Raw genomic sequence first — 14,074 nt, 5'->3', positions numbered from 1 at the left:
TATATATATATATATATATATATATCCTGTCTCTTACAAAAACGAATGTCTTACAAAAACATTCGTTTTTGTAAGAGACTTTAAACCTATGAGGAATCAACGTAAACCCAAAGAAAGCAGTGCAATACGTAATCAAAACACTAGAGGGCACTATTAATCGTCCCCTGACAACCGCAGCTTGTAATAAAGTTACATATTTATTATTTCATATGGAATTTGCAGTTAAACATATTTTTCATGTATTTTAGGGCATATATTTTACAATATTGCAACTCGAAACAATGTTGCTATATTAAAATCAGATTCAAACAACGTAGTAATATTTTGATCACTTGACTTATTTTGCTTTGAGTACTTTTACTTGAACATAATTGAATACCCCTTCTTCGCCCTAAATAATGTTTATGTATAAATATACCTTCACGTTTTGCACATAAAAAAATCACATTACGCTTATTTAATTTAGCTATTTTAGTAACTATACCCGTACAATGTCTTGTAAATGTGCCCTTACTCTGTAGTCTATGATTAGTATTTTTTATTTATTTATTTTTTACCCACGTCTCTGCGTGCCTCCATTTGCATTTCACCTTGGTGCTGGTACACCTGAATTTCCTTACTGTGGGACAGCAAAGGGTGTTTCTATTCTATTCCAGTGCTTTTCTTCTAGACCACTGATTTTAAGTAGAGAATGACTGGCTGGACGCCTACTTTCTGTGTTTTATCCGGTTATTTACTCTTGCCTGCATGGGGCACAGGCGCATACAATATGCAGTGGAAAGTTTCCACATAAATTTTCCACCTCACTAAAGAAACAATCTACATCCACGTCATTTTCTCCCAAAGGTGGCTGGGCGACGTCACTTTCATTGTGTTCGCGTAACATCGGAATTCATAACTAGAATCCAAACAACATTTTTGAAAACACGTTGAGGGACGAGCGGAACTCTGCTCACGGGAGAGCTGAGCGGTGAGAGTAGGCCGAATTTTAACGCTTTGACTATAAAGAGCTAACAGTTACTAGGATTAACAATACTTTGTAAAAATAGAAGCAGAAAGAATAAGGAAAACGATGCAAACTAGAACTCAATAGAGCCAATTGAATTAACTCTAGCTAATCTTGAGATAAGATTATGAGTTAGAACATATTATGTTATAGAGCAGAATACCCGTATAGTTCTTATCAAAGTGGTATAACTCTATACGGCGCTGGTTCTCAGTACCTGAGCATTTGGTCTATCATGCATTACACTTGGAACTAAACAAGGAAGTTGCGGCGAATGTTCCCACCTCACCTGAAGGCAGCACGGGACAGGAGGCGGAGGGAGGCAGAGGATGAGCGAGCGTCAGAGAGAGAGAGAGAGAGAGAGAGAGAGAGAGAGAGAGAGAGAGAGAGATAGCAGCCAGGATCCAGCTACCATCAACACTGTGAGCCTGTTTATCCCTGTCGCTGTCGTTTTAGCGACATTTCTGCTTCACTCAGCTCCAAATTAACGCGATGTGTTCGAGTTAACGTGCGACTCAGGTGGACATATCGTTTCCAGATATATAAAAAAAACAACCAAAAAAACACTGTTGTTATCGGGGGTAACGTGAAGACAAAAAGGACTCCTCATAGCGCAGCAGCAGAAGCTGCTCGTACTGTAATCTGCGGATGAGAGTGTGCGTGTAGCCGCCGAGCCCGGGTCAGTTCAGCAGCTCAGCGGGAACTCTGCACAAGCAGCCGAGTTCTGCTGAGAGAGAAGGCAGTCCAGAGTGAGAACCAGCCGACTGCCGAGATGAAATTCACAGAGCATCTCTCAGCGCACATCACGCCGGAGTGGAGGAAACAGTACATCCAGTATGAGGTGAGTCAGGTTAGCCCGGTTAGCTGAGGGGCTAACTGGGCAGCCCAGCTGACTGTCTGTGGGGCTCTACGGCTTTTATTTCATTTCAGACCGGCTATTGAACACGGCACCGGGCAGCTGGCCCACCGCGAGACAACAGGAAGAGAGGGAGGGCTTGAGCAGCCAGGGGGACAACAGCAGCCCGGCGTTAGCTAGCAAACCAGGCGGCTGGGTTTGTTTTGTTGCTCCGCGGCTTCCTCCGCGCTTGCGTCGGGCCAGCAGGGGCTGCTGTGCGTTTGTGTGTCAGGTCTGGCTGATCGGAGCGTGTTTATGGGACAACAAGATGTCCGGCTGAGTCAGCGGGTGCTGCTGGATGAGTTAATCTTGGCGTCCGTTGACCCCGGTGTCAGCTGTGAACCAGCTGAGGCAGCGGCCGGTCACGCTGCAGCTGTTCAAACAGCGCACAGAGGCGCTGATAACTGCATCTGGAACCTCTGACCCATCGGTGCCGGGTGGGATGACAGCGGACCTCCTGCTGGCCCAATCAGTGGTGGTCTCAGACTCGGATCCTCCAGGACTGGTGTGTCCCTACACACCTGACTCAGACGGCGGAACTGGCTCAGTGGCGCGCAGTCAGGCTCCACAGAAGATACTGAAGAGTTGCAGGATGCTAGCTTTCAACCAGTATGTGGCAAAGAAATGAAATCGGTTCATGTCCAAAGGACTAGTTTCATCTGAGAGGGCAAAACATACCTGGATATGATACCTGCCTCATACCTTGTACCGACCATGTCTTTCTGCCTTTGGGATAATTCCTGACCACTTTAACAACCAGTGATTTAAAGTATTTATTTAATAATCCGATCACGATGATAAGGATTTGGGGTGACTCCAAAAATATCTCCCATCAGAAGTAGGGGTGGGTATTGTCAAAGAAGTCACGATTCGAATCACGATTCACATGCCACGATCCGATTCTATCACGATGCATCACGACACTTGAATTATTGCGATGTATCGCGATGCATTGCGATATTTCCACTGAACACTGTTAGAAAAAAGTACAGCCATTACCAGTGGCTGACTGGCTGTGTATGATCTGGATAGTGTCTTCAATTGATACATAACTGAGAGAAACTGAATTCATACATAGCTGTATTTATTGAAATGACTAATGGAGGTATTGCCATGAAAACAAATATTACTGTTACTGGAGTGGACACACTGACAAAAAGTGGTTAGGATTTATAAAACTTAAAATAACAGAATAAGGATAATCAGTGCTGTTTACATGACCTCAGTGGTCCTTTAAAACAATGAAGCTGTATTCCACTTGTTTTTGGCTGATGTTCGCCAACCATTCATGCAATTTTATATATTAATTTTTTAAAATTAATAATCGATTCGTGGCGTCAGGAATCGATGCAGTAGATCGCGAAAATTAGAATTGCGATGCATCGTCATGACTATTATTTTGCACACGCCTAATCAGAAGGTAGTTATTTTGGTCTGATCAAGGTTTTAAAAGAGTCACCTGACCCAAACAGAGATCACAACCACAGCTAATGGAGAGCAAGTGTAGCAATAAATCCTCTCCACTTTGTGTCTTCAAAATTGACCCTGTGTTTCCGCTTTGTTTCCTGAACCAGATTTTTATTGAACGCCTTGCACACTTTTAATAAATTCTGAGGGATTCATAAGTTCCCCTTTCTTGTGTGAAATAAAAGTAATTCAAAGTATCATTGGAATGGTTCTCAAAAATACATACAAGGTCAGTAATCAGAAATAACAATAAATTTGATAGTGAAACGCTTGAGAGCCAAGATGTGCACATTTCTGGTACTAAATGAGTACAGTTCAAGACATCGAAATACATGTTTTCTATTACCTTTGATATAATCGTGTAAATCAGGTAGAGTTGATCAACTTTAAATACCATAAGCACATGACATGGCTAACCAAAGAAGATTGTTTCTAAATAGAAGTAGGAGACTGATGGATGGATGTCTTAAGGAGGAGGAAAACCTTCTGGATTAATCCTCATAAAACCAGGGGAGGCTCGTGCATTTGAAGGTGAAGCGTTCTAACCTTAATAAAGTCCAGGGAGGTGTGCTCTCCAGATTTCCACATACCTGTAGCTGCTTTCTTTTCAGCTCCTTTTTTTTTTTAGCTCACCTGCTACAGTTCCTTTAAGTGCCGACGTTTGCAACCCTGATAGCAATAAGACCTTCTGACACACTGTGGCGTGTGTTTAGATCCAGTTTTTAAAAGATTTTCATTCAGCCAAAAAGTTAGTTTCTGATAGGAAACCAGACAGACATCTCTCAAAAACCTAAACAACATAACACAAGTATTAATTCTGAAAAACAAACTTTTTTTTAAACTTATATTTTAGTTTAGAAAACGGCATGTCAAAAATGATCTATAACGCTCTGAATAAAAACCTTATTGCTGTGACAGCCGTCATGTCCTGTTTAGGATTTGGACCGACGCGTTTTCCTGGTTCCTGCTGTTATTTTGAGAAATTAGCTTTCACAATGAGCCCCAACCGTTTGAGGCTGGAAGGCCTCTCTGCAATCACCCTCATCTCTAGCGCCTGTCACAGGTTCTCTACCAGAATCAAGTTTGGGCCGCTCCGAAACGGCAATATTACTTCCAGAAAGAAGACAAATGTTGCTAAATGTATGATATTACTTTAAAACTAAATCAGTTGGGGGGTTTGAATCATTTTAGGCTCCACTCTATATCAGATTCCAGCATATTGTGGGATTACACACCAGAACACCGTGTACTCTGTGTAATTTGTAGTCCTGCCTGTGCAGGGTTAGAAACTCATTCATCAGCTGCAGGAATGTTTCTCTGCTCTGTTTGTGGTGTTCCAAATCTATTTGGAGCCAAAACCCAGTCTACTAAGTGTAAGTATATCTACAGCCAATAAACAAGTTAAGAACTTTAAGCATTAGCAGCATAAATGAAGGTTTGAGCATTGAACCATCAGGAGGATTTATTTTAGTCATGAGTGATATAAGCACTCAGTTTAGGAGTTTGCAAACAGGTTTTAGGGACTAGAACTAAACAACGCCGAAGGAGCCTCACCTGATGGCTTTCTGTGTGAAAACCTGCTACTCACTCAGGTTAATGAGGAGCTAGGCTCAAGGGTCCTGAGGTAGAGTTTGTTCAGTGAAACAAGAAATAAAAACCAAACGTGTTTCTGCTCACAAACCAATACCATTTGGACTCACTTGCTGTTATCAGGTCCACAGGTCAAAGCCTGCGATGAGCTGAGATCGCTACAATTGATTTCTGAATGCGTCCAATTCAATAACACATCTTGTGACTGGACACTATATAGACAACAGGGCTTTAAGACTTTCTACAGGGATTGGATGTTAAACAGCAATAATCCCTACCATCAAATAAGGATCCAGCTAAAGATGCAGCGTAGAGAAAACTTTCCCAAATACAATGAATGACTACAGTTCTAACTATATATATATATATATATATATATATATATATATATATATATATATATATATATATATATATATATATATATATATATATATATATATAATCAATATTCCATCCATCAGGGCGTAAATACTGTAGATGCTGAGTTAAAGTTTCAGGATATGATTGGCTGCTGCTCAGCCTCACATACTTAGCATAGTGGAGCGGTCCTTTCCTGATAACGGGTTGGTTCACAGCAGTAGTTGGGCTAATCTTTATGGAGAACTGGACTGACGGCCTGAAAGACTACAGAATTATTCTATTTTTATTGAGAGACGTCTGAATAAAGACGAGAAAATACAGTGGAAATGAATAATGCCAGGTCAACCGTTCCTACTGAAAAGACGGCTTTTATAGTAACACCATACGATTTAAGGGAAGCAATGGGGAAATGGTTGTCAAAGCTTACTGTGTGATTCATGCCTCGGGGATGATAACGTTCCGTTGGGTTCACTCTTTTTTTTTTTCTTTAACATTTCAGAATTCTTAATTTGTGTGAGTTTTAATCTGCATATATTTGCCGGCCTCCAACCATTCTTGGCCTCCCTATTGGCACACGGCATAATGATTTAACGGGAGAAAAACATCTCAAATCACAGCCCATATCAGCAAGGGACCGTTTTCTGCAGTATTTGGTGGCACGGTACGGGAATTTAAAGGGAACCTAATATGCTTCCTTTTTAAATGAGTTATGATTGGTTTGTGGCCGATACAAAACATGTTCATTACATTTTTTGCACTAAATCATTCTGAGATAAGGAGATTTCAACTCCCCAGTTCTGCCTACTTTGAGCTACTTTCAGAATGAGCTGTTTTAGAGCAAATTAGCTGTAGCTGGTCACGTTGTTTATTGCAGTCAACAACAAAACGTTTGTCTTTTCCACTAGTCATTGTTAAAGCATACAGCGGTGGTTAAACCACAACTTGCTCCTCTTCTGATGATTAAGTCAGTACAGCTCCACTTGGGTTGGTAGGACAGTGACCGCTGATTATGACTTAATAATGGGGAGGGTTCTGAAATTACTCGTTTTTCAGACACCATTAAAACATTTACTTATTGGCAAAAAACACTAGATACTGTTTTTTAGAGTTTAGACTGCTTCTAGAAGCAGGAAAGACTCAAATGGAAGTACAAAAATATGCAACAAGTTATTAATTTTATAATAGGTGACCTATAAATGTGTTGGAATGGCCTAGTCAAAGTCCAGGCTTCAATCTAAATGAGAATCTGTGGTTAGACAAACTGTTCACAAGTAAAAACCGTCCAATTTGTGGTTCAGCGTTGAGAAATGCACAAAAATCCCAGAGGCCAGATGTGGCGTGCTCATAGAGGCCGATCCAAAGACAGTTGCTGCTGGAACTGCTGTTAAAGGTAGATCTGCATGGTACTGACCTGTGTGTGTGTGTGTGTGGGTGGGGGGGGGGGGGGGGGGGGGGGGGGGGGTTATGTTTCCTGTTATTATGTCCTATTTGTTATCAAGAGCAATTTATTTTCCATTTTTCTCACTGCCCTTGATGCCCATATCTGATGTGGAATTTAGTGTCTGAGATCCTAAAGCTTATGGTTAAAAATGGGAACATTATAAAATAGCAATATATCAGTTTGTTTTCTATAATGCTTTATTGCTTAAAGACATGTTAGTAGTTAACAATAAACCCTCAACATGGAACTTTTCCATGTCCCATGTCTTGTGTGTATTTGTAGGTTAGGCAACGATCTTTAAACCAGATTTTGGGCTGATTGGTTAAGACAGCAGTAGTCTCAATAAAGCTTTTTCTTTTATTTCTTCTGATGTCTGTCATCAAACAACAAAGCAGCGAGGACCTGCTCTCATCAGTGGGTGGTGCTCTTTCTGATAGTTTTCAGTCATCACTTGTGCTACAGTACATAGAACAGCAGCTCCTTGGTGTTTCTCCCATCATTTTCTGCCATTTACTAAATTGGCTGTGTTCAACAAATGTTTGGCTATTTTTTTTTGGCATTAAGCTATTGGATTTATGTGAATTAAGGTTCTGTGAAGTTGTTATCAGTGATGCTTCTTTTGTAGGCATGTTGTAGGCATGTCAAATGGACAGTTTGTAGAAAAGTGAACAGGTCTTGGAAACAAAAGATGGCCCAACATCATGTAATCTGATGCATCTGCTTTGGGCTCAGAAAATAGCATAAATAGGTGCATAAATAGCAAATCATCTGGTAATTCCTCCCTATTCTGTTGGATTCAAAGCAACTACCTCTTCCAAAAGAACACAGTTATTTTTCTGCTGTGTGTTATAATCCTGGGAATAAAAACCTGGGAACATTCAAAACTGGAATTGGCACGTGAGCCAGACACAGCCTGATTGGCTGTAAAGCTGGAGCCTGATTTAGAGTCTGTTTTGGATGTACCGTAAACATATGAATGAAATGTGTTCAGGTCATCCCTGACTAAAGGGAACCCTGTCTCTCTGGGTGTTGTACAACATGAAGGATCTGGTGATCGTTGGCTGAATCCCAGTTCAGTCTATGTGTATAAACAGCCTATGGAGTTGCATTAAGCAGCGCTGCATAACAGCAGCGATCATGTATCCCTCTCAGGATGACTACATGATGTCTACCTGCGAGCCGCAGTGGCTGCAGTGTCTGCTCCCAGTAGTTGCAGTGTTCTGCAGAGGTGGAAGAAGTGGTTATTTTCTCTGCGACTGCAGCACATTCTCTCTGTGAGCTTCTCCATTTCTAACAGCCTCTCATAATATTAGAGACATTTAGTAACGAGTCTCTTCAGGATACTACTTTCCCCTTCTAGTCATTTTGTTTATTTCTCACGTGGTTTCTTCGTGCTGTCATTATTCTCGCCTGTTTCCACTCCTGTCCTCTTATTTTGATTCTGTGCTTTTTTTTTTTTTTTTGCAGCGCAGGCGCATCGGGCTTGCAGCCAAGGGTCTCTTTCCACAGTTGCTACAAGGAGCTCCAGCTCTCTAGCACATTTTTAGAATACATTTCATCTGAGCTCAGCTTTGGAGAGCCAGAGAGACACAAACTATTGTCTTTTCTAATGGTAGGGTCGTCTGGTGGGATTAAACAGAGTCTGCTCTGGTCTTTGTCTTTAGCCCGTGTTGGATCAGTGTTCCTTCAAGGCAGTTAAAGAGCAGATGTATTACAGATCTTTACCGGAGCAATCTTATTTGTTATGATATGTGTATACGGCAGTAAGAGATTGGCCAGGAGTGATGGGAAACTGTTGACTCAGAATAGCAAAACACAAATGCACAACACTATTTATTATATGAAAGAAAAAGGAAAATCATTTATCAGTTTTCTTTATCTTCACAATCACTGGCAGTGACGTGCAGTCAGGGGAGGCCAGTGAGGCCAGGCCTCACTTGTCATCATGGAAAGAAAGAAAATATACAATGATGATAACATAATCTGAATTGTGATTCACTCATTTGTAATAAAAAGTTTTATTTTAATCTAATTTCCTCATTTTTGATCATATTCTCTTTAAAATCGCAGACTTTTCGCTATTTTCCATGTAAATCCTCGGTGGCGCTTGATAGCGAAGCCGGTGAGGCCGCAGCTAGCTTGGCCTCCCCTGGGATTGAGCAATCCTATGTTGACTGCACTGGCTTCCATTCTGTGAATGCATCTTCCTGTCTCTAGATCATAAATTCAATTGTTCAAACAGTTAAGAACTGATTTTCCACAATTTAATGTATGTGGATTACGAATTGTGTTTTGGTCATCATACTGTGTGCAGGTAACATGTTTTTGTGCTGCTGCGCGATCATAAACGACAAAGAGCTGGTTGTAGGTGAGACCGGCAGTTCCTTGGCCAAGGGATACCGCTCGTGATCCCTAAACTGTAGAGTGACAGCAAGTTATGGATGTTTTATTAGCGAGTTTTGCTAAACAAGTAAAGCACTAAAAAGACTCTAAACATCCAGCGGAACAGGACTGATGAAGGAAGGCTTTCATCCCTGGCAGTGAGCTCCATTGAGACTGAGAGACTTTTAAAACTGAAGATAAAGAGAACTTTTACCGGAAAATGATGATATGTTTGTTCAAAAAGAGCGCCGCATGGACTTTATTTATAAGAAGAGGTAAGACAGCGATAATTATTCATGTTTTGTTTTTGTTATGAAATGTGCTTAATGTGGGTTATAGTTTTTGAATGTGTTACAAATGCAGAAATCCATCATACCTCATAAACTTTTACCAGTCAAATTACATTTTTTTCCCCCATCTAAGAATCAATATTTTTTTTTCATGTCTCTTGGTGAATTTATTTGGCTCAATCAGTCTCCTTCAGCACTTTGCAATGAGTCTAGTCTGTAGAGTGTATATATTGTAAATCTGACTCTGATGACGTCAGTGCCTCACCAGCTATGAACCCTACCGCACGTCACTGCCACTACTCTCTATTGGACTATGACAAATTCCTAATAAGATACTTAGAATTGTGTGGTTGTAACATAATCTGAACGTCTGAGGAATTTCTACAGGTATGAATCCATTTTGAACGCAGCACGTCTGTCATTAACTGAAAGCGGAGGCCTGGTTTGGGACGGGCGGTCTGAAAACGTGCACCCTGGGAAATCAAACCCAGGGGAATGCATCTTTGTAGCAGTGGGAGTCACAAGCATTCACGTCTTCCTCTGCTTGTGCAGAGCTCATCTCCACAGAGATTTCACACAGTCTGTTTGTCCGTGCTCCTGTGGTGTTCGGAGACGGAGCAGATGGAAGATGTTGTTCCACTCAGCTGTAACTCTAACCCTTTGCTCTTTTAGTTTTAGTCCTGTGAAGCTGTGGAGACCTTGGCCATGTTTGGTTAGAGACGCTGCAGGATTGCTTGATTTGCAAGGCCATAAAGGAATGTGTGCAAAGAAGAAGAGTCCCCCCCCCCTCCCCCTTGTTTTTATTCGTCTGAGGGATGATTGACCATATTTACTGTCTTGTTCATTGGGGCCGTGCTTCACTCTGAGTGCGAGGGTCCTAACAATGCGCTACATTTGTTTTCCTCTCTGTTAACTACAGAAATGTACTCTGGCTTGGTAGAAAATGGCACTATTGTGAACTATTGATGCTCTGAGAAAAACGTGACGGAAACAGTTTGATTTAAACTTGTGTATATCCTGCAAGACTGTCAGACAAGAACTCTATAAATACAAACGCCTGGTGGTGATCTGCAGCAGATCTGACTCACCAGGTTGACTGTCTGCTGGATGACTGAGAGGCTGATCTGCTCATCACATGTTAGTGTTGGTCTCCTTAATATTTGGTTAAATTATTTACCAAGGTGGAATAATACAGTCTCTTGATATGTCTGTTCAGCATTCTGAAGCTTATAAATATTTACCTGAAATGAAATGGACAGCGATATTTAGGGGCTTGAAAAAAATTATCATTACAATAAAGAATTTATGAGTTTCTAAAAATAATTAACAACCTAAATGTTTTTGCTCACATTTTAAAGGAGCCTGGTCAAATACAGAGAGCTAGTAGTTCAATGTTCTGCAATGTTTAGCTGAAAATCCAAGTTGAAAATTAGCTTATACCATATTTTTGGGGGGGGTTGGTGCTGGTAACTATACCCTACTATATGTGATAAGACAGAAGCAATGAGCTATTTTTCTTGTTGCACCATGATCTGTCTTCCTGCATCAGTCAGCTCAGTTTGGTCTTATGGCTGCCAAACATGAACTCTTTACAGTTGTTTTGCTTCCTTCTTGCGTGTTAACATTGCAATGGTAATAGAACTAGCTTATTGGTCTCGTTGTGTTAGATCCAGGCAGTTCATAAACCTTCTGTCATTACAGGCACCTTTAAACTCATTCTGTTATCCTGTAATATAAGATAACGTAGCAGTAGAATGTAGCGATGCTTTGGCGACGGAGCATGCGCCACACTGGCTGCAGTTCCCCTCCTAAACAGCAGGCAATGCTGCAGAGAGACTGACTGCTACACAGGAAGTCTTCATAAAGAAATGAACAGATTCAACTTATTAGCACATGGATGCCGATAAATACCAAGCTATGCAAGATTTCTATGCGTTGGTCGACGGAGATCCATCTCTTTCTGAAGAGTCAGCAAGAAACCAGCTGGACTTAGTTCAAAATTAAAACACAATGCTTTATTTCTTCTGAGATGATTTGGAAACGTTGTGGTTTGTTTTTGCTCTTGCCTCTGATGCTTTTAATGACTTTTTTTTCTGTTTTTACCTCAGGGACTCATTCAGAGTGAAAGTGTTGTGTTGAAATGTGCCTCTGAACAAGGACTAGTCAAATCTAAAGTTGCTAAAAAATATATTATATATATATTCTCATTATTTATTTAGCCAGTGTTATTAGTGTTGTTTGCATTATGGATTGGTTTGGGTTTTTTCTGCTAATTCTCAGAGTGAGGCATCCCTTTTTTCATATAAAATTATGATGCCTTAACTTTCCATCACCACTTACTGACAAGTATCACAGAAATTTCTCAGTTATGATTTTAAATTCAATCACTTATTCAAGGATTAACCATAAGGGTGACCTAACAAACAGTAACAAGTGTTCCTTACACACTCTGCTGATGCTTTCATGCAAAATACATGTTAGAAAAACTGCAACCACTAAGAAGTATTTTTAAGACTCAGATATCTGGGTTTACCTGAGAATCCTCTGACTGGTACCAAAGTCAATAAAGCAGTATAGAAGTGAATCTGATTCTTCACTTACACGTTTTATCCACAAACTACAAAAGTTGTAGTAACCATGTAAATTAAAACCAGGAAAGATTACAAAACTAAGTTTTCTACCTACCAGGAACTAAATACTAAAAAATACAGTGCTTTGAGCAAACTTGAGCAGCGTTCAGTTCAACCTTGGATGTAACGTTAAAACCATGACCATGAATCTTCGGGAATTAATGGGAGAGCTGTGCGTGTTTTTATTTATTTATTTTTTTGCTCCCGATAAGTGCTTCAAAGCCTAGATGTAATCAAGGTCAAGTCTGTTTTGTCTTCAGCTAAACCAGAGCTGAGAAACCGTACTCACAGGCTTAGAAAGGGCTGAACGGTTGGCAGATGTTTACTGCTCCGTGGCAAGCTAAGGATACTGGCTCTTCATAGTGCAGCACCAGAACTACCGACGCTTTAGTTTGCCGTCATTCAACAGCCCCATCAGCTGACCTTCCTTGTTACTTCACAAGTAGTCACAAGTTCCTGGTTGATTACATGAGGTGACGTCCAATCGCCACATCCTTTGTTTCCCAGCAAAATTTCTATAAAACTGGTAAAAACAATGGTTATCAACCCACAATTCTTCTAAGGAATGCAACTTCATAGATTTTTTTTTATTTGATTTGATTTTTGTAACTCCTGATAAAAGTCCATGACCCAAGGAAAACTGGTCTTAGATCCACTTTTAGTTCTAGAACCGCCAGTTGAAACAGTGGTTTAGTTAGATGAGGAAAAGCAAACAGTTTCACAAATATTCTGTTCATTTGCTTCAATTAACTAGCCTGCACAAGGGATTAGCAATGAGTGACTGAAAGTGTTAGATCTGACCTGTGTCGAAGGTTTGATATAAACAGAGTATCAGCCATAATTGTAGTTAAATTGGTGAAGAATTGTTGAGGAAAATCAGCTATAAAAATATATGCTGAAGATGGCATGTTAGATTATTTTCTATTCGCTGATAAACCAATAGTGAGATTACTGTAACTATCAGTCAGATATGTTGTGTGTGGGTGTTTTATTCACCAAATTAGCTTTTTCATGTCTTTGCATGGTCAGCACAACGTTGCAGTTGAGGTCACGGGTTTTTCAGCTGCATTAGGAAGTTGAATGCACAGCAGCCACGCGTCACGGGAAGTTGGTTGCTGATGGAAGCTGATTTCAGGGGCAGCGAGGGACAGCAAAATAAGGGCAAACCAACAACTCTTTTCTGCTTGTAGGTACATTGTCAGCAAAACTGCAGAAATTAAAAATAATAATAATCATCTTTATTGTCATACAACATACATTCCAATGAAATTTGTCCCCTGCTTTTAACCCATCCCTTAGGGAGCAGTGGGCTGCCACTGAGGCGCCTGGGGAGTATTGGTTCTTGGTTGGTTCTTCTAAACAGAAAAAAATGCTTAAAAAAACTTGCTTTTAAAATCTTAATATCCAGCTGTGATAGCATGAGTTCAGTGGCTTGTTTTGTTGACAACAGTCTTCTAAAGCTGCTTACAGTGAAGACCCTAGAATGAGAGAAACTCAAACGATAGAGAGGAAACAAGTAAATAGGCTGGTGATTGGAATCAAGCAGTCCTGACCTGTGACCAGCTACTTGGGAACTCAAAAACCCAATCTTTCTCTGATCAGTGAATGCACCATATCTAAGAAGTGCCTGGTCGACAGCACTCTTCGTTGTGGATGTTGTGACTGTGGGAAGAACACTCGAAGTTAGCGGTTTGCAGGATGCAAGCTGACCCAGAGCTTCTGTCTCTCATGCAACATGCTGGAGTTAGAAACGCTGGCAGCTTTTTAAAAATCTCAGAGGGATGAGGGATCTCATCTTTTACTGATGACTGATGTTCACAGTTACTGATGCTAAATGTGCTAATCATGCTAATCACTGATACACAACAAAGACTGGTTAAAATGTCTTCACCAAATAGTTTAGTCTTAGTTTTAAAATCGTAAATTATTTTTTTTACAGTGACTGCTTCCTTACATATACAGTTTGATATTGCAAACAAATAATAAATGAGAAGGCAGCTAGATAGGCAT

The 14,074-nt window shown here is 40.5% G+C and overlaps 1 protein-coding gene across 1 annotated transcript in view; it reads left to right on the top strand.

Annotated features, from left to right (window-relative positions):
- The first annotated feature begins 1,379 nt into the window (after positions 1-1,379).
- LOC105933860 (xenotropic and polytropic retrovirus receptor 1 homolog) overlaps positions 1,380-14,074 on the top strand; it is a 53,243-nt gene continuing 40,548 nt past the window's right edge. Inside the window, exon 1 of the mRNA XM_036137836.1 lies at positions 1,380-1,847. Coding sequence (XP_035993729.1) covers positions 1,779-1,847 — 69 coding nt within the window. The 5' untranslated portion in view covers positions 1,380-1,778. The remainder of the gene's footprint in view (positions 1,848-14,074) is intronic.

This window comes from Fundulus heteroclitus, chromosome 6 (assembly GCF_011125445.2).
Source record: "Fundulus heteroclitus isolate FHET01 chromosome 6, MU-UCD_Fhet_4.1, whole genome shotgun sequence".
In the NCBI taxonomy this organism is placed as follows: Eukaryota; Metazoa; Chordata; class Actinopteri; order Cyprinodontiformes; family Fundulidae; genus Fundulus; species Fundulus heteroclitus.
Note: the sequence above shows the minus strand (reverse complement) of the source record. Positions and strands in the feature narration are given on the sequence as shown.